The following is a 24,985-nucleotide window of genomic DNA, read 5'->3' as shown; positions in this document are numbered from 1 at the left end:
AATGATTAAGTAAAGTAATATTTAATTAGTTTATTTTCATATCTAGTTAATTCTAGGAGAAATTATAATTTATATTCAGGTGGTTATTCCTGTTGTTCTAACTTATAAGACATTAATTTTAATACAAAATACTATATATATGTACATATATAGTAAAAACTGTTTAATACCTCAACTTTTATCACTTTTGTATTTTGTACATATAAAAATTAAATTGATCAATAGTCTAACAGTTTTAACAAAATATTATTTCTGCCGCTAAGTTTGGAAGAAAAAACTAAAGATTGTATATAAATTAAGATGGTAAGAAAATTAACTCCTTAGATTGTGACCTATTCACAAGGTGGTAAAATATATCTTTTTCTTAACTCTAATATTGACATAGTTTGTCTAACCCTATATCTGAATCCAAAGTGGAAGGATTAAAGCCTTGAGATGTTATCATAAGATATATTGAACATGGAAGAAGTGCTTCTGTCCTTTAATTAGTACTTCGATAAGGTTGGGAAACACATCAGCCCACCTTTTAACACTCGTTATAATATGCTCAAGGGCACATTCGTCATTTTACTTGATGGCTAAACTCCTATATAAATCACCTCAATCATACTTTGAGAAGGAATCAAAGTAGAGATCGAGAGATCGAGAGAGAGAGAGAGAGAGAGAGAGAGAGAGAGAGAGAGAGAGAGAGAGAGAGAGAGAGAGAGAGAGAGAGATAAAGACAGAGAGATGGGTAACAATCTTAGATGTTGCCTTGCTTGTGTCCTCCCCTGCGGTGCACTCGACTTGGTCCGAGTTGTACACCTGAACGGCCACGTGGACGAGTACAGCCGTCCAATCTCAGCCGGAGAGATCCTCGCCGCTCATCCTCGCCACGTGTTGAGCAAGCCATGCTCGCAAGGCCTCGTCCGTCGGATCTTGATCGTGTCTCCTGAATCAGAGCTCAAGCGCGGACAGATTTATTTTCTTATCCCTGTCACATCAGCGTCAGAAAAAAGAAAAAAATATATCCACAAAAGGAAGCACTCAAAGAATGGTAAGCTAGTAGAAGATGATAATTACTTAGTCGAGATCTTGTCGGAGAGAAAGCCCACCCACCGACAGCATCAGAGTAGCCGGATCACAGTTTGGCGACCACATCTCGAGAGTATTAATGAAGACTCTTGAGTTGATCCTATCAAAATCAGTAAAATTTTCAATTGATATCGGAGCAAATTCAGATCTCGGAAGTATTAATGAAAACCATTGGGTTGATACTATCAAAATTGGTTAGTTTCTAATAGATATCAAAATTAAGATCCTCTCAAATTAAGTGTCCTATGATCTGACACTGTATTCAAATTTTTTTTTTTTTTGGCTTGAGAGGATCTAAACCTAGAAGAAAGATGTAAATTTTTTTCCCCTCACTTATGGAAGTGAGTGATGACTGTGGAATTATTTGTATTTTAACGATGGTCTTTTCTTTGATAGAAGAGAGATCGATCAGCTCGAGGTCTTCTAAAGGAGAGAGACTTTTTAAAGAAGAATAGATATTAGATGGTGGCAAATATTAATTGTAATCATATGGGCTTGTACTTAAATAATGGCAAGTAGTATGAAATCAAATTAGTACACTCGCCTCGTTCTAATGTGAGTATTTAGTATTAAATATAAATCTAGTCGTCCTAAAAGTATAAAGGAGATTTTATACTAATTATCTCCTATATGGCTATATCAGTTAGCGAGAGCAACTAAAAAAAAACCTTATTATTTTATATTAATTTAGAGATATGATTTTATTTAATACTATTTCTTAAAAAAATAATCACTTTTTAAGTATATTATGAGAGTTGATGAGAGAGTTTTGCCATAGTCTCTTATCATTGTAATCAGATAGAATAGACTTGAATCTAATTAAAATTTAATCTCTTATTATTGGATGATTGTTTTATATTCAAACAGAGATAATAGATATGTTTTAAAAAGGAGGACGTGTATATAGAACTAATTCTCAATAATTTTTTAGTCTCTAAATCCATGATTAAAAGGGTACTGGAAAACTGGTTTTGGATATTAAAAAAAGACGATAGAAAATGACTATATTGACCGTAGGATTAACATTAGAAATTAGAATGGGGTATTAAAGTATTTGCATTTGACTTGCATACTAGAAAGAGCTCATTATAAGTGAAGACCAAGTGAGGGTATTTCAACTAAGGATAATATGGCAAATATTAATTGTTAATTAAACAACAACTGAATAAGACTCTTGGATAAAGTATTCACAAGAAGTCATCCATAACATCCCTAAAGATGCATGTAAGCATGTTAAATATCAGCTTGCACAGGATTCTAGTAATTAAACAAGAGGAATTTAATTTGGTATAGAGAGTTAGAACCCAAGGATAAACATTTTAGAAAATTTGTGGAGGGAATTGAATTGATCCTAATTTTTTTTGGGGGGGGGGAAGCTGATAGTTGAAGATGATTCATTAACTTCCAAAAGTTACAACGATAAATCCAGATACACAAAAAATAATGGAGATAGAGTTATGATTCTTTGGCACGAGTTTTATACTTGGTATATAATAAACTACACTACAAATTAATCTAGAGGATTCCAAGTACAACATTATTAGCCTAATAACTGTAGGTTCCATCAGCCCAGCAATCCAAAACATGGCTTTAAGAATCCACAAAAGTAGGAGGATACAAATTACCTACTTAGAACACAAATTAAGGAGGAGGAAAAACCAACAACACCGTAATACTACTGTAGAGCAAAACAAAAAGATACAGGTAGAAATCACCAAAAAGCACAACATTTGTATCTAAATAACTCAGACATCACCAAGTACAGATTACTACTATGAACAAGTCTCCACACACGCCCTCTAGGACCCTCTCGGCCACCCAGAGGGGACTCTCCCACCTGATATGACGGTGAGGCTAGCTGATAGAAGACAACACTGAGCGAGGGAATTACAACACCAGTAGCAAATTGAGCAGAGATCTAGCGAAAGGGTGGCGACCAAGCTTGGATTCGACTAGGATAAGAAAAGTGATGATGGTAGAGGTGGCGGTGGCGATAGTGAGTGTTAGTGACGAGGGGGTTTAGGACATATTCGATTTCACCAAGGGAATCAGCAAAGGGGCAACGGGCTTGAATCTGGTGGAAGAATGGCGTCCAAGCTCAAATCCAACAAGAGAGAGGAGTAGAAAAGGAGCAGCGAAGGCAATGAGGGGCGGAAATTGGGAGCAACAGCGACGAGCGATTTTAGGCGATGGAGAATGAGGAAGAAGAGCGACAAAAGTGGGCATGGTGTTGAATGGCGGCAATGGGCACAGTGTTGATAGAGGAGAAGAGAGAGAGAGAAAAAGATAGAAAGAAGTTCTCCTCTCCCCTTGCCCATCGACTAAGGGACGGGAGTGAGGAAAACCTCACCGACGACACGGTGAAAGAGGAGATCTCCTTAGAGGGAGAGGGAACACCCTATAGTCTAGCGCAAGGGGATGCCAATCAAATAAATAGAGAATTGGTTTGTAGTATATGAAAAAAAAAAGATATACTTTCGAGTTTTTTTTTGACAAAACTAGGCGTCTTGGACACCTTAAAAACTTATACAAAAATAATTTACCCTCAGATTTAATAACTAAAGTGGTATATTTTGAACATATCAATTATCACCGAGTCGGACAAAAAATAATTAACAAGATTTTACACTGCAACTAAAGTGCTGAAATTTTCAATGCTTCACCTGATATTTTTGAAACGATGAGCTATATTAGCTTACCCCACCCATAGCTGAGCCGGGGTGGAGTCCAAAAGTAAGAGCTTACATAATTCAGGTGGGATTGGTCCATTTGGCTCAATTCGAGTCCGACCATAACCAATACATCCCTGGGCAGCGACCTAGTCGGCCAACATGCTTAACACGGATACATCGGATACCACGCATGAGACACACACACTCCTCGACCAAGTTTCTGATGCGCCATGAACTAGAGTTCTCGCCCCTGAGAATTCTAGCGGTCACGAGCGAGTCCGTTTCCAGGATTGTTGCCGCTGAGTGATGCTTCACCTGATGTACAAAACATTGTTTTTATCAAAGCTTAATCTGTGCTCATGATTCAATCAAAGATCTTATCTTACTACCATAGTAAACACATCAAATCTTAATATAAAACCACTGATTTATTCTATAGTTTAGCAGATTGTTAGCACTTTTAGCTTCAAAGGTAAGATGCAATACAGCTTCGGATATTTTTTGATATGTCAAAAATAGACCTGTTTAGATATTTTGGGGAGGAGGCATATTTTGGTTAAATACTCATTAATTTATAGTAATGATGCCAAAATTTAATTGGTTACTCATAAAGTGAGGAAAAAAAAAAGTGGAACAAACTTAGATGAGATCTTTCCTATATGTTGGATATCAGGATATGGCATTCTCTCACAAGGCATACGCATATTTGACCAATGGAGCTACTCCATGTGTCAGATCTAGCTCACGTTGACTTACCCGTTCCTTTTCCTTCATTGATAAGCGAGCTAGATTCGTCCACCTCCTCTCCCTTCACAAAATTCTTTCCTCTCTCTCTCCCCCGCTCTCTCTTCCCTTTCCTCTTCTTCTCTGAGGAATAAACGAATTCTAATCGGAAGAAGAGGAGGAGATGGGAAACAGCCTTATTCGATTCCTCTGTGGGATCTGCTCCAAGCCCACATCCACCAACGACTCACAATTCTTGGGCCCCCACGGCGTCACCGCCGCCACCGTCGGCGTCTCGGCCCTCGCGCAAGATCTCCTGCACTTTGATGCCACGTCTCAGGTAATAATGCTAGGCCCATGATGCATTATTCATTAAAACCATCATCATCATCATCATCATTTCTTGATCTCGTTGGTTTTGTGTGATCGATTCAAGGTCCCAGACGGGCTAACTCAGCATGTAGTCTCCTCAAAGAAAGCACAAGCTAACTGGTACTCCACTATTTCCAATCCTACGCCTCCTTTTAATGCTACTTGGAAAGATTTGAACGAATCTTTGCAAATTTTTTCAGGTACAAGAAGTTGCTAGAAGCTTGGCGGGAGGCTAATCCGCCGCCGAGGACGCCAGAAGAGGCAGCTAGGTTTGTAGTCCAGACTCTGAAGAGGCACCACAAGGCAGATGTGGAGGTCGAAGCTAACTTAAACTTAATTCCTCAATGCAATTAGATGTAATTCGTAGTTGTATACTAAACTCAATTGTGTTCTTCTTTAGGGCCTCTTGGCTTTCTATGGTCTTCCTTCCTCACAAACTCTTGCACAAGGCTCAGTAATTCCACCACCATCATCTAGGCCTGAGGGAGTCAAGTATGAGCTGCAAACACTCCCTGTGAGATACTGCTCATCATAGCATAAACATCATATGATAGAAGTTAGAGAGAGTAAACACCAAGGAAATGTTGAATCTAATCAAACTCTTTGTTTGTATACTAATTTTAGGTGGATGCGAAGGCTGTTGCAGATGGTGATACAATAACAGTGTATGTCGACGCGGCCAGCCCGCAAGAGTCTGGGAAAGTCCCGTTAGAAGTACACGAGGCGGCGATCGAGAGGGCTAAGGCCAGGGCAGTCAGGAACTATCAGAAGGCTGATGCACTTCAGAAGATCATAGTTAATGCTGGATATAGGTTAAGCTCAACTCATATACCTTATCCTGAATTCAACTTCAGAAAATGCTCAAGATGCTTGATCTCTAACTTCTGTTGCAGGGTACTGTCCAACTCAAATGGTGAAGACATCCTTGCGCGAAAATATCGTATCAGACTAAGGTATGCACCTTCTTTCTTGAATTTGTTATAAATGAGGAAATTTTTTGAGGTAAAATTAAGATGTGGGTAGTGATCTTGCAATTATTGATCATACTGTCTACGATCATGGGAAGGACACAGGGGAATTGATGCACCGGAAAGCTCAATGCCATATGGGAAGGAGGCCAAGGAGGAGTTGGTGAGACTGGTACAAGGAAAGTGCTTGAAGGTCTATGTATTTGGAGATGATAGATATGGCCGTAGTGTAGGAGATATTCACTGCAATGGAGTCTTTGTACAGGTAACAAAGAACAAAATGTTGCACAAATTGACTTGCATAATTTTACGTGGAATGCTAGCCTTATGATTCCATAAACTTCTGCACACAGGAACATATGCTGAAGAAAGGGCTTGCTTGGCACTATCTTGCATATGATCAGCGTCATGAGCTTGCGGCGGTGAGTATGATCTATGTAACTATTTTACTCGTAACGAAGCTGTAAACATATCAATGCTAAAATTTGCTGGAATGGTGAGATATTGTAGTGGGAGAAAGAGGCGCGTGCCGCTGGAGTAGGCCTGTGGGCGTCGAAGAACCCTGAGAAGCCATGGGAATGGAGAAAAGATCGACGCAATGGAGCTTAATCAGAAGGCAGATCAGGGGTAACTCGATCCAAGATGTTCATACTATATAGTAGTACAAAATGAGGCAATTGATTAGCTCTCTGCAATAGGAATAAATCAAGTTATCATGCAGAATGAGCTGAGATATCTGAAAGCTATTGTTGTTTATGTACAATTGGAATGTATTGAACGTCGTCGTCTTTCTACATAAGATTGCAAGAAAGGATCATTAATGCTGTTGTAAAATATGGGTATAACGAAAAATACATTTGTGTAATGATTTAACTAATCTGAAAACTAGGCTTAGTTGACTGCACTATGCCATTATTGCATACTCGCAATTTGCTGATTATTACAATGGGACTGAATGCATGTAAAGGTATAATGGAGTTCACTTTTTGTTTATTTCAGTTTCAGGTGCATCAATGTACTTCTAATCTTGCAGATGTTACGAGAAAAATATAGATAATTTACAACGAAGATTATACTTCTAAATAGAGAAGTGCCAGCGTAGATCGACATCTTATCTATTATGTCACATCTTATCTATTATGTCAATACACAAGTCTTTGATTCAGATAAAATTTTCTAACACTTTTGGGGACCTTAACAAATAAAAAAAAGGACATCTGCCACAACGAAGACCATGTAGAAAATATAGGTTATTTACAATGATGATATCCAATTTTAATCCATATAGTTCTATTGTGCATCTTCTGTACATCTTGGTGTTCTTGTAGACTAAAGTGCAATATTTCATTTTGATTGAATGCAAGATTCAGTGTATAATTTGGAGGGTTAAAATGATTTTTGTCCAAACTGCGCACATCTCGTTATGAATATATCCCACAGTGTTTACAGACCGACACCGACCGCATAAAAAGATTTTTTTTTTTTTTTAAAAAAAACATCTCGCTGTGATCGACGAGCGCGAGGCTTCTTCCTCTAATAATGGCGTCGTAAAGCCTAATTGGACTTCTAGGGTTCGAAGGTAGATATCTCTCCTTGGTTTCTCTTTGATAAATCTCCTTATCCGAGAGCTACCATTGGCCCATTTCTCGCGCGACGACTCCAGAATATAAGAGCGATTCGTCCTCGAGAAAGCCCCTTCGGAGGAACTCTATAAAGAATCGTCAGTTAACGGGTGTGGTAGATCCGTTGGGAGAGAGGGAGAGAAAGAAGAGAAAGAGAAGGTCAACCGTCGATGGATTTTTCCACTCCGAGGGAGAGCGAGAGAAGAGAATATTTTTCTTAGGTAATCGTTTCTTCTTTTTTTTTCTTTTCACTCTGTTTCTGTCACTGTTTTATAATGGCGGAAATGACGGCCGGCATGGCGGGGCGGTGCACCGGCCGCCCCGCTAAGCTGTTTGGCGCCGGCGAATGGCGGCCATCCGCCTTGGCGGCCTGCCATTTCTTGATGCGGGTGGAAGTAAAGCGGGTCGGGTTTTAATAACTAACCTATATAGAAAAACCCATCTGCTCTCTCTCGCTTCTCGCTCGCTCGCTCTTCACACCAAAACCCTAGAAAAAAAAATTCTTCTTCGGCCGGCGGCAGCGAAGGCGCCGACCAGTCTCTCCCGAAGCGAAGTCGCGAGCGGCTGGCGGCAGCGTGCTTGCGGCGGTCTCTTTCCCATTCTCTTCTCTTAGTTTCTCCCACAACGGTACTCTCTCTCTCTCTCTCTCTCTCTCTCTCTCTCTCCCTCTCTCTCCCACTCTCTTTCACTCTCTCTGTCTCTGTCTCTCTCACTCCCGCTCTCTTACAGAGTTACAGTTTCTCATTTTTACTGTTTTTAAAATTTAATTTTCCCGAGCTTAAATGTTCAATTACCCTTAATCTGCTACGGTAAGCAGGTAAAGGGATTAATTAGAGTAATTATTAATTACCGAGCTCTCTTAATCTGCTATGGTAATCCCGGCTCTCTGACAGTGTTTTACTGTCTTGCATTATTAATCGGAGGAATTACTAATTACCTGCTAAATAAATATATAGTTGCTGATTAGAGGATTTTGAAATGTGAATAAACTAGTCAATAATCAGCAAGTAATTATCGATTACTGTTATTATTGTTTTTAAATCAGCAATTAATTAGTACTTACTAGTTACTGTTTTCCTATTCTATGCAGTAATTTTAGTTTTTACTTTTCAAAATGTGAGTTAACTGGTGGAGGAAGTAAAAGTGTAAAACAGTAATTAGTTAATTATATATGTATTATATATGTTTATTTATTTATTATTTATTTTTTATATTAAAAATGTTAGACCAACTTGTCACCCGCCCTTCGCCTAGGCACTAGGCTGCCACCCGCGGCCACCTTTCAAAACATTGGTTTTTGTCGTTTACAATCTGTTTCTGTTCTTTTGTGTTGATATCTTGTTTTTTTAGTGTTTGCCTAATCTGCTGGTGAATAGTGATTACTAATTTTTTCTTTTTCTGGTGAATACTATTCGACTGTTTTTTTTTTGGTTATTTGGTACGGCTCAAGATAACAGAAATTGGTAGGCTATGCTTGAGAACCACTCTGGGCTCAAGTTGCATAGAACATTGGTTAAAGATGCCAACTTATGTTGAATCTCGTGGTGTGATGCATCAGGCACTGAAAGGAGAGATTTTTTAGTGTTTTGGATCAGATCTTGCAATTGGAAAAGAATGGGATTAAATCAACCTTGAAGAATTTAAAGAAATTCTACAGGAACAAAGATTTTTAAGGTTTTTTTTGTCTTATACTGGTTTACAACTCTATTAACAGGACGCATGGGAGAACATCTCTTGATAATACAATGTATAGCTCACAGCATCTATACATTTCAATTCAATGCAATACTACTATTGGTTTACATTTTTTTTTTCCCTTATTGAAGCACCTACTACTTTGGAACTTGGAAGTATTATCACAATTTTTTAAGGAGCGCTTTTGTAAAGTCTGACCAATGAATTGCCATCCGTTTTATCTATGCAGGTCACTATTTACTTGAAATATAGAGAATTTTGGCATCGAGATATATTATGGGTCCAGAATCTCTTAATGGATACAGTTATGGACATCTTGGCCAGAAAGCTCCTCAAGCAATAGATGTTCACGAAATCTTTGTAAGGAAGAACAGGTTGCGGGTTCTCTTATCATATGTTGGCACCATTACTCTTCTTGCAAGTATTTACTGCTCAGTAATGGCAAAGGTATTTGACAGTTTTTTTGTGCTTTGTTGTTTTTCTAATACTTTTTAATCTTCATATTATATAGCATATGTGTAATCTACATTTACCATACAAGTTGATGGGTACCAGCATTTTACTCTCTTATAATAGATAGGAACAGTCCTCACATGCCAATGTATTAGGCTATTAACTTCCATCAATTAAGTTGCAACTTAGGATATCACTTATGTGATGGTAACTCTTACCTGACTTCAAAACTACAGGAACACTTGTGTGTCAGCTCCATATGGAGTATTCTTGTAGGTATTCTGGTTGCAAAATGTTTGGAGTACAAGCCTGTCAAGAAAGGTGAGATAGTAGGAATTTATATTTCTTCTTCAGCTCTTGCATTTTCTTGCAACTTTGATTTTCTTGGGCCAATCAGTCATATTTTGAAACGAAAATATTTTTGCAAGTTCATTGTTGTGTATAGTCTGCTATTTTGTTACTGTCTTATGATTAAATTCACCTTCCTCATGTTACCCAAGGGTCACTTGTCACTATATTACAATTTACAGAAGATCAGTTTATTCTAAATATTTGTTCTGGAATCGCTGCATGAGGATTAGCAAGTTCTAGACTTGTTTGAAATGGGTAAAGAATGTAGGAGATGAAAATGGCTTATATCTCTCCCATCTGAGAACTGCACTAATGTTTTGCAGAGTCAGTGGTGATTATGCCGGCATTTGGAGTGCAACTTGAAACTCATTTTTGGAGGTACTACAAAATAAATAGATGTTTTATTTTCTCTCTCGTACTACAAAATAAATAGATCTTTGGAACTTGAAATTGGTACAATAGTTGTTTTGGTTTTCTCTCTCTTCATTTTTTCTTTCTTCACTAAGTGCATTAAGGTTAACCAAGAATGTACTATCCATGCCATTCTGACCCGACACTTGTTTAATGTGAGATCTTCGGTATACTAGTTCAATTACCAATTTACCATTTAGATCTCAATTTTTTTCTTAAAATTTGTTTTAGGAGAAGATATAGTTATCTGGAACATACAGTTGCAATAACTATAGGTGGTGAATGATTTTCAGCTGTTTTATTGTTTATCACAATTAGTATATGCATATGTTTGGATACTCACTTCTTCAACATCTTAAATTTTTTGTCATTGTCTTATTAGATTATTTTCTTCTTAGTGGGAGAATAGACCGCCGATTTGTTCCCATTGGCAAGATTCTAAAACCAGTACTAAATGAGTGTGTAACTCCGGTTACTTGTTACTGGAGCTTGGCTTTGATCCTACGTGATGAAGATGAGCTCATGCTAGTTTTCATGGTAAATCCTACCCTATTTCAATGCTGCGGTAGCTTACTTAATGGAACAATTCTAATATGACCTGAAGAGCTTATTGATTGGAACCTGCAGAAATTGCAGCCACCTGTCAAACTATTGATTCCTGTGTGGAAGGCCTTGTGTGCAGCCTCAGAATGTGAAGATTTAAGCTCTTCCATTGACTCTCAATTGACCTAATTGAATCTGAATCACAAACAGTAAATCAAATGATAATTTTTGCAGAGATTTTCAGAACACGACACATTACCTTCCAATGTGGTGCAATATTTGATACAACTTTATCAGTATGGTCACAAACAATTTATTAATATTTATTATCATTAATAACTGCCTAACTAATGTTTATGTATAATGCTAATTGTTGTTGCATTTCCAATATGGCAGAAGGACAAGCAGGAATGCTAAAAAGTGTGCTTATGGTATCATTTGATGATGCTATGTTAAAGCAGTGGCTTGGATTTGCTGCCATCACACTGATGGCAATGGTTATTCTAAGGCAACAATTAGGTTTTGCTTAACAAGGATGCCCTCTATTTGCAACTTCACTATTCTCTCCAGGTGACACATTAATGTTCTGTGGCCTAGTTTAAAGGGGCTCAATTGCTGGCCATGTCTCCATTTGTCTGGTATTCAAGCCCTGGACGTCTTAATAAATTTCTAGTATATAACAAAAGTTAGTTGTAAATTGTAATATACGAACTAACGAGTTCTTGCAATTCACAGATGGTGAACAGGAATTGATATTTATAGAACTCAACTTCGCAAGTACTAAAAAAAGTCTCCAAAATTTTCTCACTAAACAGTGCCAGTGGGCTTCACACCCACTTTATTTGTTATTTGTTGTATCTTTTTTTCCATTCGTTGGATGATTTCTTTGACTCTTGTACAGGGTCTAATGCAAAATTCTTAGTTCCTTGTCCTGACATTTTGCCTGCACTTGCACTACAGGCACATCCTTAAATTGCAAAGGCCCTTTTCAGCATCGGCGTATGAGAAAAGGTAGGCTGTTTGTGTATACAAACAATGTAAAAGCTTCCGTTAAAATATGGATATGACCTAATTAATAATAGTTCAAGTCTTAATATAATTGGGTATAACCCTTTCCTTTTAAGAAAATTGACGATAGTCCAACACCTTTCGATGGACTCCTATGATCCTATCCCTTATGGAAAATGCTAATCATCAACAGCTATTTGGAGTAGCACAAGCATTCAAGATAAACTCCATCACCTTACGCATCTTCCATATATATATAGAGTTATTATTAATGCATATAAGGAGCAAATACGCATGGACGTCTGGGTTCGAAGCAGTTGTAACAACATCAAAATGTGCAGCAAAATCAAGTTCAAGAGGGTAAAGTTCAACTAGATTAAACCACTTGGATATAACCTTACTTACAATTATGGTCACAAATATGCAATCAGTCATCAATTAATCTTTAGAACAATCCAATTGGCTTTTATCTCATGGTGCATTGCCATGGAAACTGCGAACAATGCATAGAGCAATTTGACTTTATCTACAACCATTCCTGACTATTATGTGATCCTTTTACTGAGATAATGTATAGACAAATAAATAAGATCAATCCAAATCCTGGAAATCTGTTAAAGAGGATCTCCAGGTTGTAAATATAAAATGGTGTAACAAACCCACAAAATGTCGGTACAAAGAACTTCACACATCTACACCAGTCTAATTGTTGCTTTTTCCAAATCTGTCTGTGGAGTGTTGGTTTCGTTCCATTTTCAGCTATTATATGAACAAAGACTGTCAACCTGCCAAAAGTTGGAAAAGATACAATATAATTAAATGTACTAAAGTTCTAGTTATTTTGCATATGTTACTGAATAGCAAAGCATAAATATAAAGGGAAGTGAAGGAAATTGTTTAAATTTACTCTACTAGTTATTACCAAAATCAGGGCAGCAATGATTTGCTAGAGAGATCAAATATTATATCAGTCTTATCTCCTACAAATTTAAGCATTAGTTCTTTCTTTGTTCTGAACCATTGAATACAGGGAGTTAATGGAGAAATGAATTCTAAACTGTCAAAATCCACACTTTGCCAATCACTGCATTTTTCCAATACTATAGATTACACATCTCATTTTTGATACCAACTACAGCCAATTAATACTAACATCACAATCCTAACATGTTCATCAACAATGTCATATCACGTCATAATTCAGGTTGATTGTGGCAGATACAAATCTATCATTATTACATGAGTTTGAAAAGAATATAATAAACTTAAAAAATAAGATATTGTTCTACCACAAATCTTTTAATTTCACAATAAAGGAAGCAAGGAAATCTAGTAATCTACAGCTTCAATGTCATCAAATAATCACAGATATAAAGAGTATCTAGATCCATATCAATGCCAATCAGTAAATAATGATGCCAACTATTAATGCTTCATCATACCCTGCACAAAATTCTCTCTTGCAAAGAAAATTAGCATCATTACTAACAGGATATCTCTAGCTATAACGTACCAGTGCTATGAGCAACACTTTGGTGGGGGTTCTTTCTCAGGTTCATCATCTATAATTACAATCCCCTTTTTTTGAGGAGTTGATGACAAGCCCTCAACCATGCTTTTCCTTCTCTGCAATAGTCCTGCATGAAAGTGTCACTTGAATAAGTACCAGTGTACTGCAAAAGGAGGGTAAGAAAAGAAACAATTGATACAGGAATACAATTCATAGTTTCACATATCAAGATCATAGAAAGACTAATTCCAGTTTTAACATGAATTAAGCATTACACTCCTCACATACGACCTAGGCATGAAATCAGGGTGGATCGTGACCAGGTACGACCAACTGATATAATATTTCTGAGCCAACCTTACTCATTAGTCATTATTGATTGGTTTCAACTTTCAAGGTCAGATCTCAGTTTGCATTTAGAGGAAAACCAGCTGGCTTTTGGCTGAGGGTATACATGTGATGATGTGAAGACCAGTATCCTACCTACACCTTTTGGGATTACAATCTGGACTTCCAGTCAAGTAGTTCATAATTTAACACCTTTTTGGAATTACAATCCAGCAACACCATGAACTCTCTCTATGCTCTCTCCAGCAGAGGGAGAGAGAGGGCTAACGTTGTGGGGGTGTGGAGGGGAGTATTTTCCAGTTTTCACTATTCATATGTGTATAGTTTATATTTTCCTAATTTTCTATCATTTCTTTTTGGGAGGCTGATTCCGATCCCAAAACCGATACTTAAAACCATGGATGGCAGTCATCCAATGTACAAAAGGAAATTAATCATTTTTTAGACAAGATTACGAACCTAAGCCGGTACAGATCAAGCTACCTTTTGGCATTGGGTGTTTCTACCAAGCCCACAACAAAACATTACTTCATGACCATACTTGATCGAGATGGGATTGCGACCAGCTCAGACCCAGGTACTTCACTGCAAATACTAGCGGTTAATGAACCACAGGATGACAGGAATTTTGTCATGATATTGGTCTCTTAAACTGTTAATCTATATCATTTATAGTTTCGTTCATAGTAAGTCAGTCCTCTAGAAAATCATTGCCCCACTGTTCAAATATGATTTTAAAACATCCCTTTCCTGCAATATGCGGTTGAGAGCTACCAAACTAAGGACTGAAATATTTCTGAATATAAGAATACCAAATGACTTTTCACAACACAATAATGACTAGATAAGAATTTGCCATCTTTTCTATTCTCCTGTGGGTTTGCCAATAAGTCATGCCATTTCCTAGTAGAAATTTAGTCGTGTAGTTTGCTAGTAGAAATTTTCAAGAATTGAAGGACTCACTGATTAGACACATTATAGCATCCAAATAACTGGAACCATCCCACAGAAGCAATTGTTATATGTGAAGGAGCCAACTGTACAGTACTCTTAATGTAACCTAAACACAATCCATAATTTCATACAAATTAGAAAGATCAACAAGTTGGATATCTTCCAAAAATCAATTCGCATGTGTACCACATAAGCACAAAGAAGGAAATTTTCAAGGCAATGCACCAAACAACATGAACTTGTTACTATATATATAAGGAAGATTTTCAAAATTCCATACATCAGAGACAAAATTAAAAGTGACATTGCGAGAACAAAAATCAAACAGTTGATAAATTTCAGAACCAGAACTCATATACGACAATATATGACGGAGAATTATGTATCGCTGGAGAATTTAAAAAAATAAATCTTATGCTAGTTACATCCTAACTTACGGTTTGCTAGATCAAGAAATATATCATCTATCCCAGTTCCTGATTTAGCAGATGTGATAAAAAGACTTGCTCCAATAGTTGATGCATAGCTGCAACAGATGGAAAAATGACATCAACAACATAGTCTCAAAAAGAGCACTCTGATACTAAACTTTAGAACTCAAGGATCAAATACAGCACTGTGCAAAATCGGCTGCCCTAACTGCACACAGAACAAACACAATTCAGAACAAAATACCAGTGTTTGGGCATAGAAGCACCAGGGCATCACATAATAGTATGACAACCTAGATGACAATCTTCATCTCATTAAAATTGTGAAATTCAAGCACAAGTGCCTCATCCAACATCAATTCTTGCAATTTTCGATCAAGGGAGAAAATAGACCATCCAATGTTCAAAATATTTTGTGGAAAAAGAATTATTGATTGTTTATCACAATACTCTAAGATGTAATATGGATAAATGTGAAAAATCAACTAAAGAGATAGATCTGAGCCCAAATTAACAATTATAACTGAATCCTGGATAAATCAGACTAATTAGGACATGCAGGATAGGAAAATGCATAAAGAAAGAATGGTGTTTTGCTGGAGGTTGCTGTAAGTTGTAATTTTTCTGCATTTTCTGAAGACCATGAATATTAATGGTCAAAAACTCAAAATCACTTGAGCACATCAAACTACCATTAGACATAGCTATCATAATGGGCTCAGAAGCCATCTTCAAAATGAATTTGTAGTATGTAGGCTTTACTGACAGCAGCCTATTGAACTTTCAAAATTTGAAGATTAATGAAGCATGTGATGATTGAAGCATATATGACTAATTAGGAAAATAAGATTTCTTGACAAGCAATCTCATTGTCTAATTATGTTCAGATATTCCATAAGCTGACCGCCTAACAGGATAACCACTCTTCATAATGCCGTGGGAGAACTTTTCTTGAATATTGGCAAAGCACCAAAAGCAATATTCACAATGTAGTAGATGCAACAGACTACCTTGGGAAAAGAGTCAAAAGAGCTTATTTTCATCTCACTATCTTACTAATATAAACTTATGTTGTTGAACATATTTCATAAGCTTGACCACAAATATGAAGTGTCTTTTCAGGAATACAGCTGCCTTGCCTGCTTAGCCCATGAAGAGTTGAAGACATTAGATTAAGCTTCTTATATCATATTGAAGCAAAGAGGATAATACTGGAATCTCAATTTGTAACATGTTGCCAAATAATGGTTTCTGAACCATACCGGATTCATTATAGTTTATTCTTTTGCCCCCGTTCATTTTAGGAATAATTTTTTCTTTATTCTAGAATACAACTACTATTCCAGAATAACAGTTAAACATTATAAAAATTTAAAATTATATTCTAGAATACAAATACTATTCATCAAAATTACATCTTATACTATATAATAATCCAATTATTAACTTATCATTGATATCTATCCTATCAACCTACTTTATATCAAATCAAAGGATATTTATGATAATTTTATATTAAAAAAATACTTTTTTCTATCTTTTTCTTCATTTTATATCCCATTAAAAGTAATTATTAAATTCATATTCTAGAATAGAAATGAACATAAGAATAATTATTCCTATAATAAAAACCTCATTTTGGGAATAATAATTGACCTTATTCTTAAAGCAAACGAAGCCTTAAGGAATCATTTGTGATAATTGATACTGCTTAATCCCTTTCCTCTCACATCATGAATATCGTGAATTACTTACCTCTACTACAACTGCCAATGCCACCACCTAGCGCCACACCACCTAGCGTCACCACCACTACCAACATTGCTATCTCTAGCATGATACCCCCATTGTTGTCACGGCAGCCACAGTGGCAACAATGATGGAGGTGGAGGTTGTGTTGGTGGCACCGATAATGGTGGAGGAGGTGGTGGTAATGATGAAGGCAACGGTAATGTGATGGCAGATACAATGGCAAAGGAGGTGGTAGTGGCGATGGTGAAGGTGTTGGTGGCGGCGGCAATGTTTTCAATTCTCAAATGTACCCATACCACCAACCAAACTAATTCAACATCACTAGTTCAACCCAACTAAAACACCAAACTGCATCATTCATACATGAACCAGTGATTGGGAATCAACCGGTCCATAAGCTACACGATGAATTGAAAACTCGCCAACTAGCACCTGGCCACCTAAATATTATTAGGGTTCCAATTTTTGCTTGTCAACTACAAACTCCTTATAAAAATATTGAGATGAAACCTTCATATAAGTTAAACACGAATCTCTCTTTGTCAATTTTACTGAAATATTCATTATTTTAAAGAAGAGGAAAAGGTACATTACAAGATCAAGATTCATAGAATATTTATCCCAAAGGAGATTTAAGATATGATGATTGGTTTTTTTCACCATCTATTGTAGAGAATTTTGCTTATATGAATGCCATTCTGTGTACATACAATATACTTGAATATAATTTATTTGGTTAAAGAAACTAAGAATGTCTGAAACACAAATAAACCTATCATAATAAGATTAGGTTACATTAGATTTAGTAGTATAACAGTGTCAGCAACATTAGATGTAAATATGTGCATAGTTATTACTAATATTGGTCAGAGGAAACTTACGAACCTCTCAGCTTCTTGAACATTGAACTTTTTTGATCTAACCAAGTCACTTTTATTTGCGGCAATGGCCATAATCATATTCTTGGGTGCCATTAGTTGAAGCTCTTTGACCCACTTCGTAACGCGAAGAAATGTATCATTGTCCATTATGTCATATACTAATATAGCTGCTGCAGACATCAAGTAGAAGAAATGATAGTGGATATCAATAATCACCGAACATCATATACATAAATTAAGTGCTGAGTCCAGCAACATCATCAATGAGAAGGATGTGAGTTGGCTAAGTTAGATACAGACCATCAGCATCGCGGTAGTATATAGGGCCCAGTGCATGAAACCTTTCCTGTCCCGCAGTATCCTATGATAGAAAAGACACTCAAGTTTGAGTCAACTATATGACAACCTAGAGTCATTTAGCTATAAGGAAAATAAGAAAATGCTAAGATCCAAGCAACAACTTTTATGAGCAACTTATCCATGAAAGCACATGCAATTAACTACAAATAATTCATTCTGACAACCATTAAATGATTAAATCAGGACATCAATGGGTATGTATAAGGATAACTTTCAAACAAGTATTCCAAGTATAGTTCGAAGTTTCGGTTTTTACCCATAGAAAAACTGAATCTTTTAGGCCAAAATAATAATGGTTTTAGCCTATTGTCGTCCAAAATAAATGTCAAAACCAGAAATCTTGCTGGTTGTGGCCTTAGTTTTCATTAAATTTTAGCCGTTACTATTCCGTCTTGGGTAGAACTTCAAAACATGCAGTTCCAAGATCGGCTATCAATCTATTATACAACAATAAAGATGATCTATAAAGAAAATCATAAAGACCTGAACACAACTGTTTTATATCGCACGCATGTACTCAGTTCGCTTAAAACCACTATACTAAGTTAAGCCAGTATTTTCCAATCAGCATTAACTGGAAACAGCAAAAGGTTCCAAACTGCAGCTGTAATTCTGTAAAGTAGCAAGATGTCTAGTCATCCTAGTTATGTCAGCTGGACATTTTTCCAATCCTATTCTTTTAAGTCTCAATTCTAAACATTCTCTAACTTTCAGAAGGTACCAACAGGTTTTCTGTCAAACAATGCATAAACACTTTAGCCTCGCAGCTACTGGCATATGCCCTGATGCATATATTTCTAAACCATGACTTTCTGTGGCAGCCTTGCCACTTGGCACATAGCATATTAGTTCACCATCAGCATGGTACCACAGCACCGGCAGCGCCTACCATGAAATAAAGCACTCTAAGACATGCTGGCAAGACAGGCCATGGTGCTGTACAGACCTGCCACCTCATGCACCATGCTGGTGTCATCTAAATCATTGTCCCCTAAGCAGCAGAAATTTGCACAGGATTCTCTAACATCATAAAAGCCAACTAATACAAGAAGAAAATCATAATGAAAGTGATATCTAATCTTTACTTGAAGTGCATGGATGCTTACTCACAAACATATCATGACAGTTCTAGTCATTCGGAGATTGTTATGACCGAGATTTTTCCTGAGATTATTATTTTGGAGGGAAGGTAGTAGCCACTGTCTGTGATGTCATAGTTCTCAAAAGTAATTTAGGACGAGGAGATAGTCAAACTAAATTCAAACTGTTTTCTCCATTTTCACTTGTTTCCTGCTTGTCCTTGTCTTCTTTTGACTAGCCAGTAGCCAGTAGCCAGTAGCCAGTATCCTCTTAGGTTAGGCATGTGAAGCTTTTAATGATTAAATGATAGAGTTCAGTAAATCTATCATATCCTCTTCATCCACTACCAAAAGAAAACCCAAATGTCTCAAGATAAATGGAAAACTTATCATGGCTGAATGCATTGGTTAGTATTGAACCAAGATATCTTTCATTTTCCGGATACTTCTTCACAAGGAAAGGCTGTAGCATCCTTCATAACTTTATCAAGAGAAATTAATTTGGTATAGGATCTGTCAATGTGATACGCCAACCAATTGTACACATTGATAAAAATTAATATCTTCAGTAATGAACTAATCAGGAATTGGATATAAATACGAATTATCTTGTATCAATAAGGCAATTAGCCATTTTATTATTCTTCTGTACCTTTGCTGTTTACTTTCTTCCTGTTTGTTCCTGAGTTCTTTTCAGGAACTCTTTTCCTTTTAGATTAGTTTAACCGAGATCTTCCAAAGATTTACTTATGGAGTTGGACTTTGTTATACTTTCTTCAGTTATCTTACCCTTTTCATTTGTTGTTAGAAGTGTCCACCATCTCTGAGAAGGGAACAGTCTAAGTGCAAACCTTTTGCTAAGTCATATAGAGAAAAGCTGCAAAAACATAACGTCAGGCAAAAGTACAAAACAATAAGCACACAAATTGTTAATGACTTCTAGTCTATCTAATAAGGATTTGTATCCACCATGAGTACGTACAGAAGACTATGACCGTGTAGAGTCCTTCTAAAGAAGGTAAGGTGCAACATCAACCAGTATTCATTATGACAAATCATCTTATTTCCACAGGAAATTTAAAAAAAATGGTTCCGATTTCCCAGATTTAGAGTAAGAAGGTTCTTCGGAAATTAATCTGTACAAATTTAGAAGATTGAAAGAGGAGATAACGCACCCATATAGACAAGGTAATAGGCACACCTTCAATAACAAGACGCTTTGTTAAATAGGAAGCTTGGATTGTAGCTTCTTGTTTCTCAGAGAAAGCATTAGTCACATATCTCAACACAAGAGAGGTTTTTCCTACTCGCCCTACAGGAAACAAATACCAAGCATTATCACAAAGCATACTATTCACTCCAAGAAGAAATGAAAGAATATTCTATGACAAATAGATGACATAAAAGAAAGGGTATAACCCACAACTACAAGAAAAAAGGAAAATGACAAAAGGATCACAAGAAACGTAGATAACTGAAATAAAACAGAAAGGAAAAAAAAAAGAAAACCAAGGCAGTTATAACATTTCAAAGGGAAGGCTATGTGAGAACACCAGAAAATACTTCTGAGTTCTAATATTCTAACTTCTAGGACATGTAGAAAAATAAAGAGCAGAAAGGTCTCTCGCAGCAGTAATCTAGACAATCGGTTCATAAACTCTGTACTTAGATCAGAAAAACAATGAAAATAGAAGGAAATATGGTTGTTTGACCCAAAATTTACATCAACAAGCAGCCAGCCCTATGGATAGGTTTTAAATTGGTTTGGTCTATATTCAGTTGAAACTCCATTTACCAATCACATTTTATTCTTTTCATGATTGTCATTTCTATTCTTTTCTTAATCAAGTTTCAGTGTGTAGGCATTGAACATTGTCTCTTTAAGTGAATCACTTAAGTATAGTGCAGTACGTAGCCTTTCTTGAACACTTGTGGTCTGTTTTATGTGTAATAACGAATTTAGTTTGAAGAAGAGTATGATTGTGGTAGTTAAAAGGGGAAGAATTGCATAGCAAAATCTGGAACTGGCTTTGGCAGTATATGGCCATGGAACAAGGACCGGAGGATGAGACAGATCTCTGAGAATGAATTCTTGATAGATTTCCCAAAATATAAATGATAGAGGAAGTAGAAGGATGAATGAGATAGATTAGGGAGTTGCAGCTCTTTAATTCATGCCATGGAGTAGAGAGCATTGGGTAGACAAGATCATATTTGGATTAAATGTATTGGAATTCCTCGCCATTGTTGGAATTACTCTCACTTTACCAAATTGGTTGATCACTTTGGGGTTTTGATAACAGTTTTGATGAGAGGACAAACAAAAGATCAATTATACATTTACTAGATTAAAAGTGTTGGTCAAAAGTTCTAGCGATGTTCCTACTAGAATTGCTTTGGTGGTTGATGGGATATACAAAAACAGGAAGAGAGAAAAGCTTGGGCATGGGAAAGGAGATCCTCTAAAGTCTGAACAATACAGTAATAACCAATGGGGACATTAGCTAGAAGAGGAGGAGGATAATAGAAAGAAACAAAGAGATGCGCAGGCCAACTTTACTTCTCCTATGGGGACTTGTCTAAACACTCAGGGGAAATATGTGAAGGATGATATGCATCACATCAGCTAGTGAAGATCAAGGTTGGTCGAACAAACTTTCTCCATCTTGTTCTCCACTGGTGCATGTCTCAGCACCAGCAATCTACCCAACAATATCATCCTACTACACTTATTCTCTAAATAGAGCTTTTTCCAAATTGCATGAATCTTGACCCATTAATGCCAGATTTGTTCTAAAGATACCCTGCAAAACTATCCTTCTACTTTATAAAGAACTGGGCCATATATACCATAATTAGAAACACTTTCTTCTTTTGATTAAACTACTCTACTTCCTGGTGCAACATTATTCAATGATCACTTGAACAATTGAACTAAGATAGGAACTCCTTTTGTTTTGCTTTATTATTTTCTTGATCATCAAGAATAACCAATAATTCTTCTCCGTCTCATAGCAAACATTCATTGTCCGGATCAGATCTTTGTTCTACTCATTATTAAAATATTATTGTTTACAGTTTAGTGTCGTCTTTCAAGTTCTTACTTAGAGTTCGAGTTCATTTTGTCCTATCTAGTAGTATAACTACCAAAACAAATACACCACGGAATCTAATAATTAATCTAGTAAGTTCATCCATAAGGATCAGCTAACTGCCCATCAAGATTAAGTAATTACTTGTCTCTCTACACTCTATACTCTATAGTGCTTTCAAGCTAGACATATTTGTGCCATCCATGTCTCTCTGATTTCTTACTAACATTTTACATCAGCTCTGTATGTGACTTGTCAGCAAACAAAAGTATGTATGAAGTATGACTCTCTAACTTCTGTCTCTACTTAAAGTTCTCAAATCACACATCTTTGTGCTACAACCGAGATTGACTTGTAATCAATTTGTGGATCTGATAAAGAAATCTCCATCTAGAATGAATTTTCAAACCAAAAGATTTTCAGTTGACCATTGGCTGCCCAAAATAAGTAATTAGTAATCCCATACTATCTGACATATCCACCAATTTAGGCTGGACATGAATTATTTACAAGAAGAGGCATTGAATATTCTTGTCAATTCTACTTCCAAATCTAGATATGAAGCTCCCATGACTAATATAATATTTTTTGTTATCAAGTGTTTTGTTTTCTTCATTAAACACTTTGCATGCTGGAGCATAGCTCTTCAGCAAGACAAATTATTGTGCTCAATCTACCAGATCTAGCACACTGCAAGCCACTGTTCTAAAAAAAACCAACTTGGCCACATAGGCAGACTTGCTTAAGTGTTATCTGGGGCCATCTAAATCCACCTTAACGTTTTCTATAACCTATGTGGTATGCAGTTCCTTATCAACCCTTTTGCTGTCTACAGTCTTTTGAAATCTTGTTTTGAGCTAATGTAATATCACAGAAATGGCACGATCAATAGGCCTCCTACTCAATATCTCCTACCAGTGATAAGCTTTCTTATCTAGAGCTGCTAAACCATGTAAATTTAATAACCCAGAAGCCCATTCCCAAACCTATATAAAGAATCATCATTTTTATGTTTATCTTAGATGTCATTTTCATTTCTCTTTACCGTCAGATGAAAATGGATATTGTTCAAATCAGCTTCAGCATAGAGCCAGCGTTGCTTGATCACAATATAGAACCCAAATCACGCATATAATATCAGAAAAAATTACCACCTCGGAACCCAAGATTTGTAAATTACTCCAACCAAGCAAACACCAACCTTAAATGGCATTCCCAATGAAATTAGTCTAATTTAGCATTTCCACAGCCAATTTAAGCCAGAGACTAACAGAATCAAAGGAAAGAATAGACAACTAATCGATCCTACATAATTGAAACAAAATTTGAAGATTACCGTCGCCTAGGAGGACGAGCTTGAAGGTGATATTGGGAGGTTTCGAGCTCATCTTTTAGGGTTTTCTTCCGCGCGAAAAAAAGAGCGATGCGAAGGAAACGACTCGAGATCGAAAGCCGAGAGGTCTTCGAACGGAGGAAGCGATTGGGATCGTCCCCTTCGGTTAGGGTGCAAAACGAAAAACGTGGACGTAAACGTAGTAGAGTAAAAAACTAAGGAAGGATTAAATAGTTAATCTCCAGAAAAGTCGGCAATGTTTATAGACGGATTCTACCAGTAAGACGCCGAGTTCCGCAGTACTATCGTTATATATATCCCCATAGATTTCCACCTTGCACTATTTAAATAGAATTAGGGGTGACAATCTGGTCGGGTTAAGCGGGTTCGGTCGGGTCAAATTCGGATTGGGTCAACTTTAACTTGGCACGAACACGACCCGATTAGTAAACGGGTTGCATTTGGTAAACACGAACACGACCCGATTAATAAACGGGTAACACGAACATGACCCGATTAATAAACGGGTAACACGACCCGACCCACCTAACCTATTTAATAAATGAATCGGGTTAACACAACACGCTAACACGACCCGTCTAACCCGTATATTTAAACAGGTCGTGTTAACCTGACACGTTAACCCGACCCGTTTAATATAAATCTTATATAAAATTTAATATTTTCTGATTTATAATGTATTATACATATAAAATAGCTTATTACCACTCAAAACTCATACATAATTAAAATTACAATACGAATCCATATATGTTCATCTCCTCAGGCCAAACATGTGTCACATTCCCACCAAAGTATTAACATTTCCTCTACTGGCTCTTTCTTCCTAAATTTTTTTAAAAAAAAATAATAATAATAAAATACTTGCTCTTCTTCCTCCTCCGCCTTCCTATTTTACAGGAGACTACGGCCATGGCGTTCCTCCGTCGCCTCTCTTCTTCTTCCACCTCCTCCATCCGCTTCCTCTCCGTCACTCCTCATGGCTTCTCCTCCGCTTTCGGTGACAAAACCCTAACAACTGAGACGAGCATCCCTTTCACCGGCAACCGGATCAATCCCCTCTCTTGCTCCGTCGACACGACCTCCTCCGAGCTCCTCTCCTTCCAAACCATGTCCACCATGTGTCGCATGGAGATCGCCGTCGATTCCCTATACAAGGCGAAGCTCATCCGTGGCTTCTACCACGTCTATGACGGCCAGGAGGCCGTTGAAGTTCACACGGAGGTCGCTATCACTAAATTTGTTATCTAACGCCATCATCACCGCCTACCATGACCACTATGTCTACCTCGGTCACGGCGGCAGGCGACAGACGGCGTTCGGAGAGAGAGG

The 24,985-nt window shown here is 37.0% G+C and overlaps 4 protein-coding genes across 14 annotated transcripts; 3 read left to right on the top strand and 1 right to left on the bottom strand.

Annotated features, from left to right (window-relative positions):
- Positions 1-627: 627 nt before the first annotated feature.
- On the top strand, positions 628-1,537 carry LOC140801046 (uncharacterized). Its single transcript, XM_073156041.1, has one exon. It carries the CDS (start codon positions 730-732, stop codon positions 1,165-1,167), a length of 438 nt encoding a protein of 145 aa, XP_073012142.1. The 5' UTR covers positions 628-729; the 3' UTR covers positions 1,168-1,537.
- Positions 1,538-4,528: 2,991 nt separating this feature from the next.
- Positions 4,529-6,731, top strand: LOC140780395 (uncharacterized 38.1 kDa protein-like). Of its 2 annotated transcripts, none has more exons than XM_073125921.1 (9): positions 4,529-4,809; positions 4,906-4,961; positions 5,042-5,156; positions 5,242-5,355; positions 5,466-5,653; positions 5,735-5,794; positions 5,915-6,074; positions 6,163-6,231; positions 6,320-6,731. In XM_073125921.1, the coding sequence occupies exons 1-9, from the start codon at positions 4,654-4,656 to the stop codon at positions 6,416-6,418; spliced, it is 1,017 nt and encodes a 338-aa protein (XP_072982022.1). In that variant the 5' UTR covers positions 4,529-4,653; the 3' UTR covers positions 6,419-6,731. The 2 variants fall into 2 exon arrangements, 1 of the variants encoding a protein (XP_072982022.1); XR_012107504.1 differs by having other exon boundaries at positions 4,544-4,809; positions 5,908-6,074.
- A 458-nt stretch (positions 6,732-7,189) lies between these two features.
- On the top strand, positions 7,190-11,815 carry LOC140780634 (uncharacterized). 8 transcript variants are annotated; one of them, XM_073126355.1, is made up of 8 exons: positions 7,190-7,652; positions 9,356-9,573; positions 9,816-9,900; positions 10,254-10,308; positions 10,740-10,878; positions 10,946-11,032; positions 11,119-11,180; positions 11,281-11,815. In XM_073126355.1, the coding sequence occupies exons 2-6, from the start codon at positions 9,403-9,405 to the stop codon at positions 10,994-10,996; spliced, it is 501 nt and encodes a 166-aa protein (XP_072982456.1). In that variant the 5' UTR covers positions 7,190-7,652; positions 9,356-9,402; the 3' UTR covers positions 10,997-11,032; positions 11,119-11,180; positions 11,281-11,815. The 8 variants fall into 8 exon arrangements, with proteins under 8 accessions (XP_072982456.1, XP_072982448.1, XP_072982431.1 ...); XM_073126339.1 differs by having other exon boundaries at positions 7,316-7,652; positions 10,969-11,032; XM_073126347.1 differs by having other exon boundaries at positions 7,191-7,652; positions 10,946-11,180.
- A 428-nt stretch (positions 11,816-12,243) lies between these two features.
- LOC140800311 (uncharacterized) lies at positions 12,244-23,859 on the bottom strand. 3 transcript variants are annotated; one of them, XR_012111184.1, is made up of 8 exons: positions 23,636-23,850; positions 20,383-20,519; positions 18,069-18,129; positions 17,773-17,935; positions 15,142-15,230; positions 14,714-14,810; positions 13,406-13,529; positions 12,244-12,677 (listed from the first exon to the last, which is right to left on the bottom strand). XR_012111184.1 is itself a non-coding variant. In XM_073155150.1 (7 exons), the coding sequence occupies exons 1-6, from the start codon at positions 23,685-23,687 to the stop codon at positions 13,411-13,413; spliced, it is 624 nt and encodes a 207-aa protein (XP_073011251.1). In that variant the 5' UTR covers positions 23,688-23,859; the 3' UTR covers positions 12,244-12,677; positions 13,406-13,410. The 3 variants fall into 3 exon arrangements, 1 of the variants encoding a protein (XP_073011251.1); XR_012111179.1 differs by having other exon boundaries at positions 17,773-17,938; positions 23,636-23,849; XM_073155150.1 differs by lacking the exon at positions 14,714-14,810 and having other exon boundaries at positions 17,773-17,938; positions 23,636-23,859.
- Positions 23,860-24,985: the final 1,126 nt, after the last annotated feature.

The sequence above is a fragment of the Typha latifolia genome, chromosome 1 (assembly GCF_019914945.1).
Source record: "Typha latifolia isolate L0001 chromosome 1, TyphaL0001v2, whole genome shotgun sequence".
NCBI lineage: Eukaryota > Viridiplantae > Streptophyta > Magnoliopsida > Poales > Typhaceae > Typha > Typha latifolia.
Note: the sequence above shows the minus strand (reverse complement) of the source record. Positions and strands in the feature narration are given on the sequence as shown.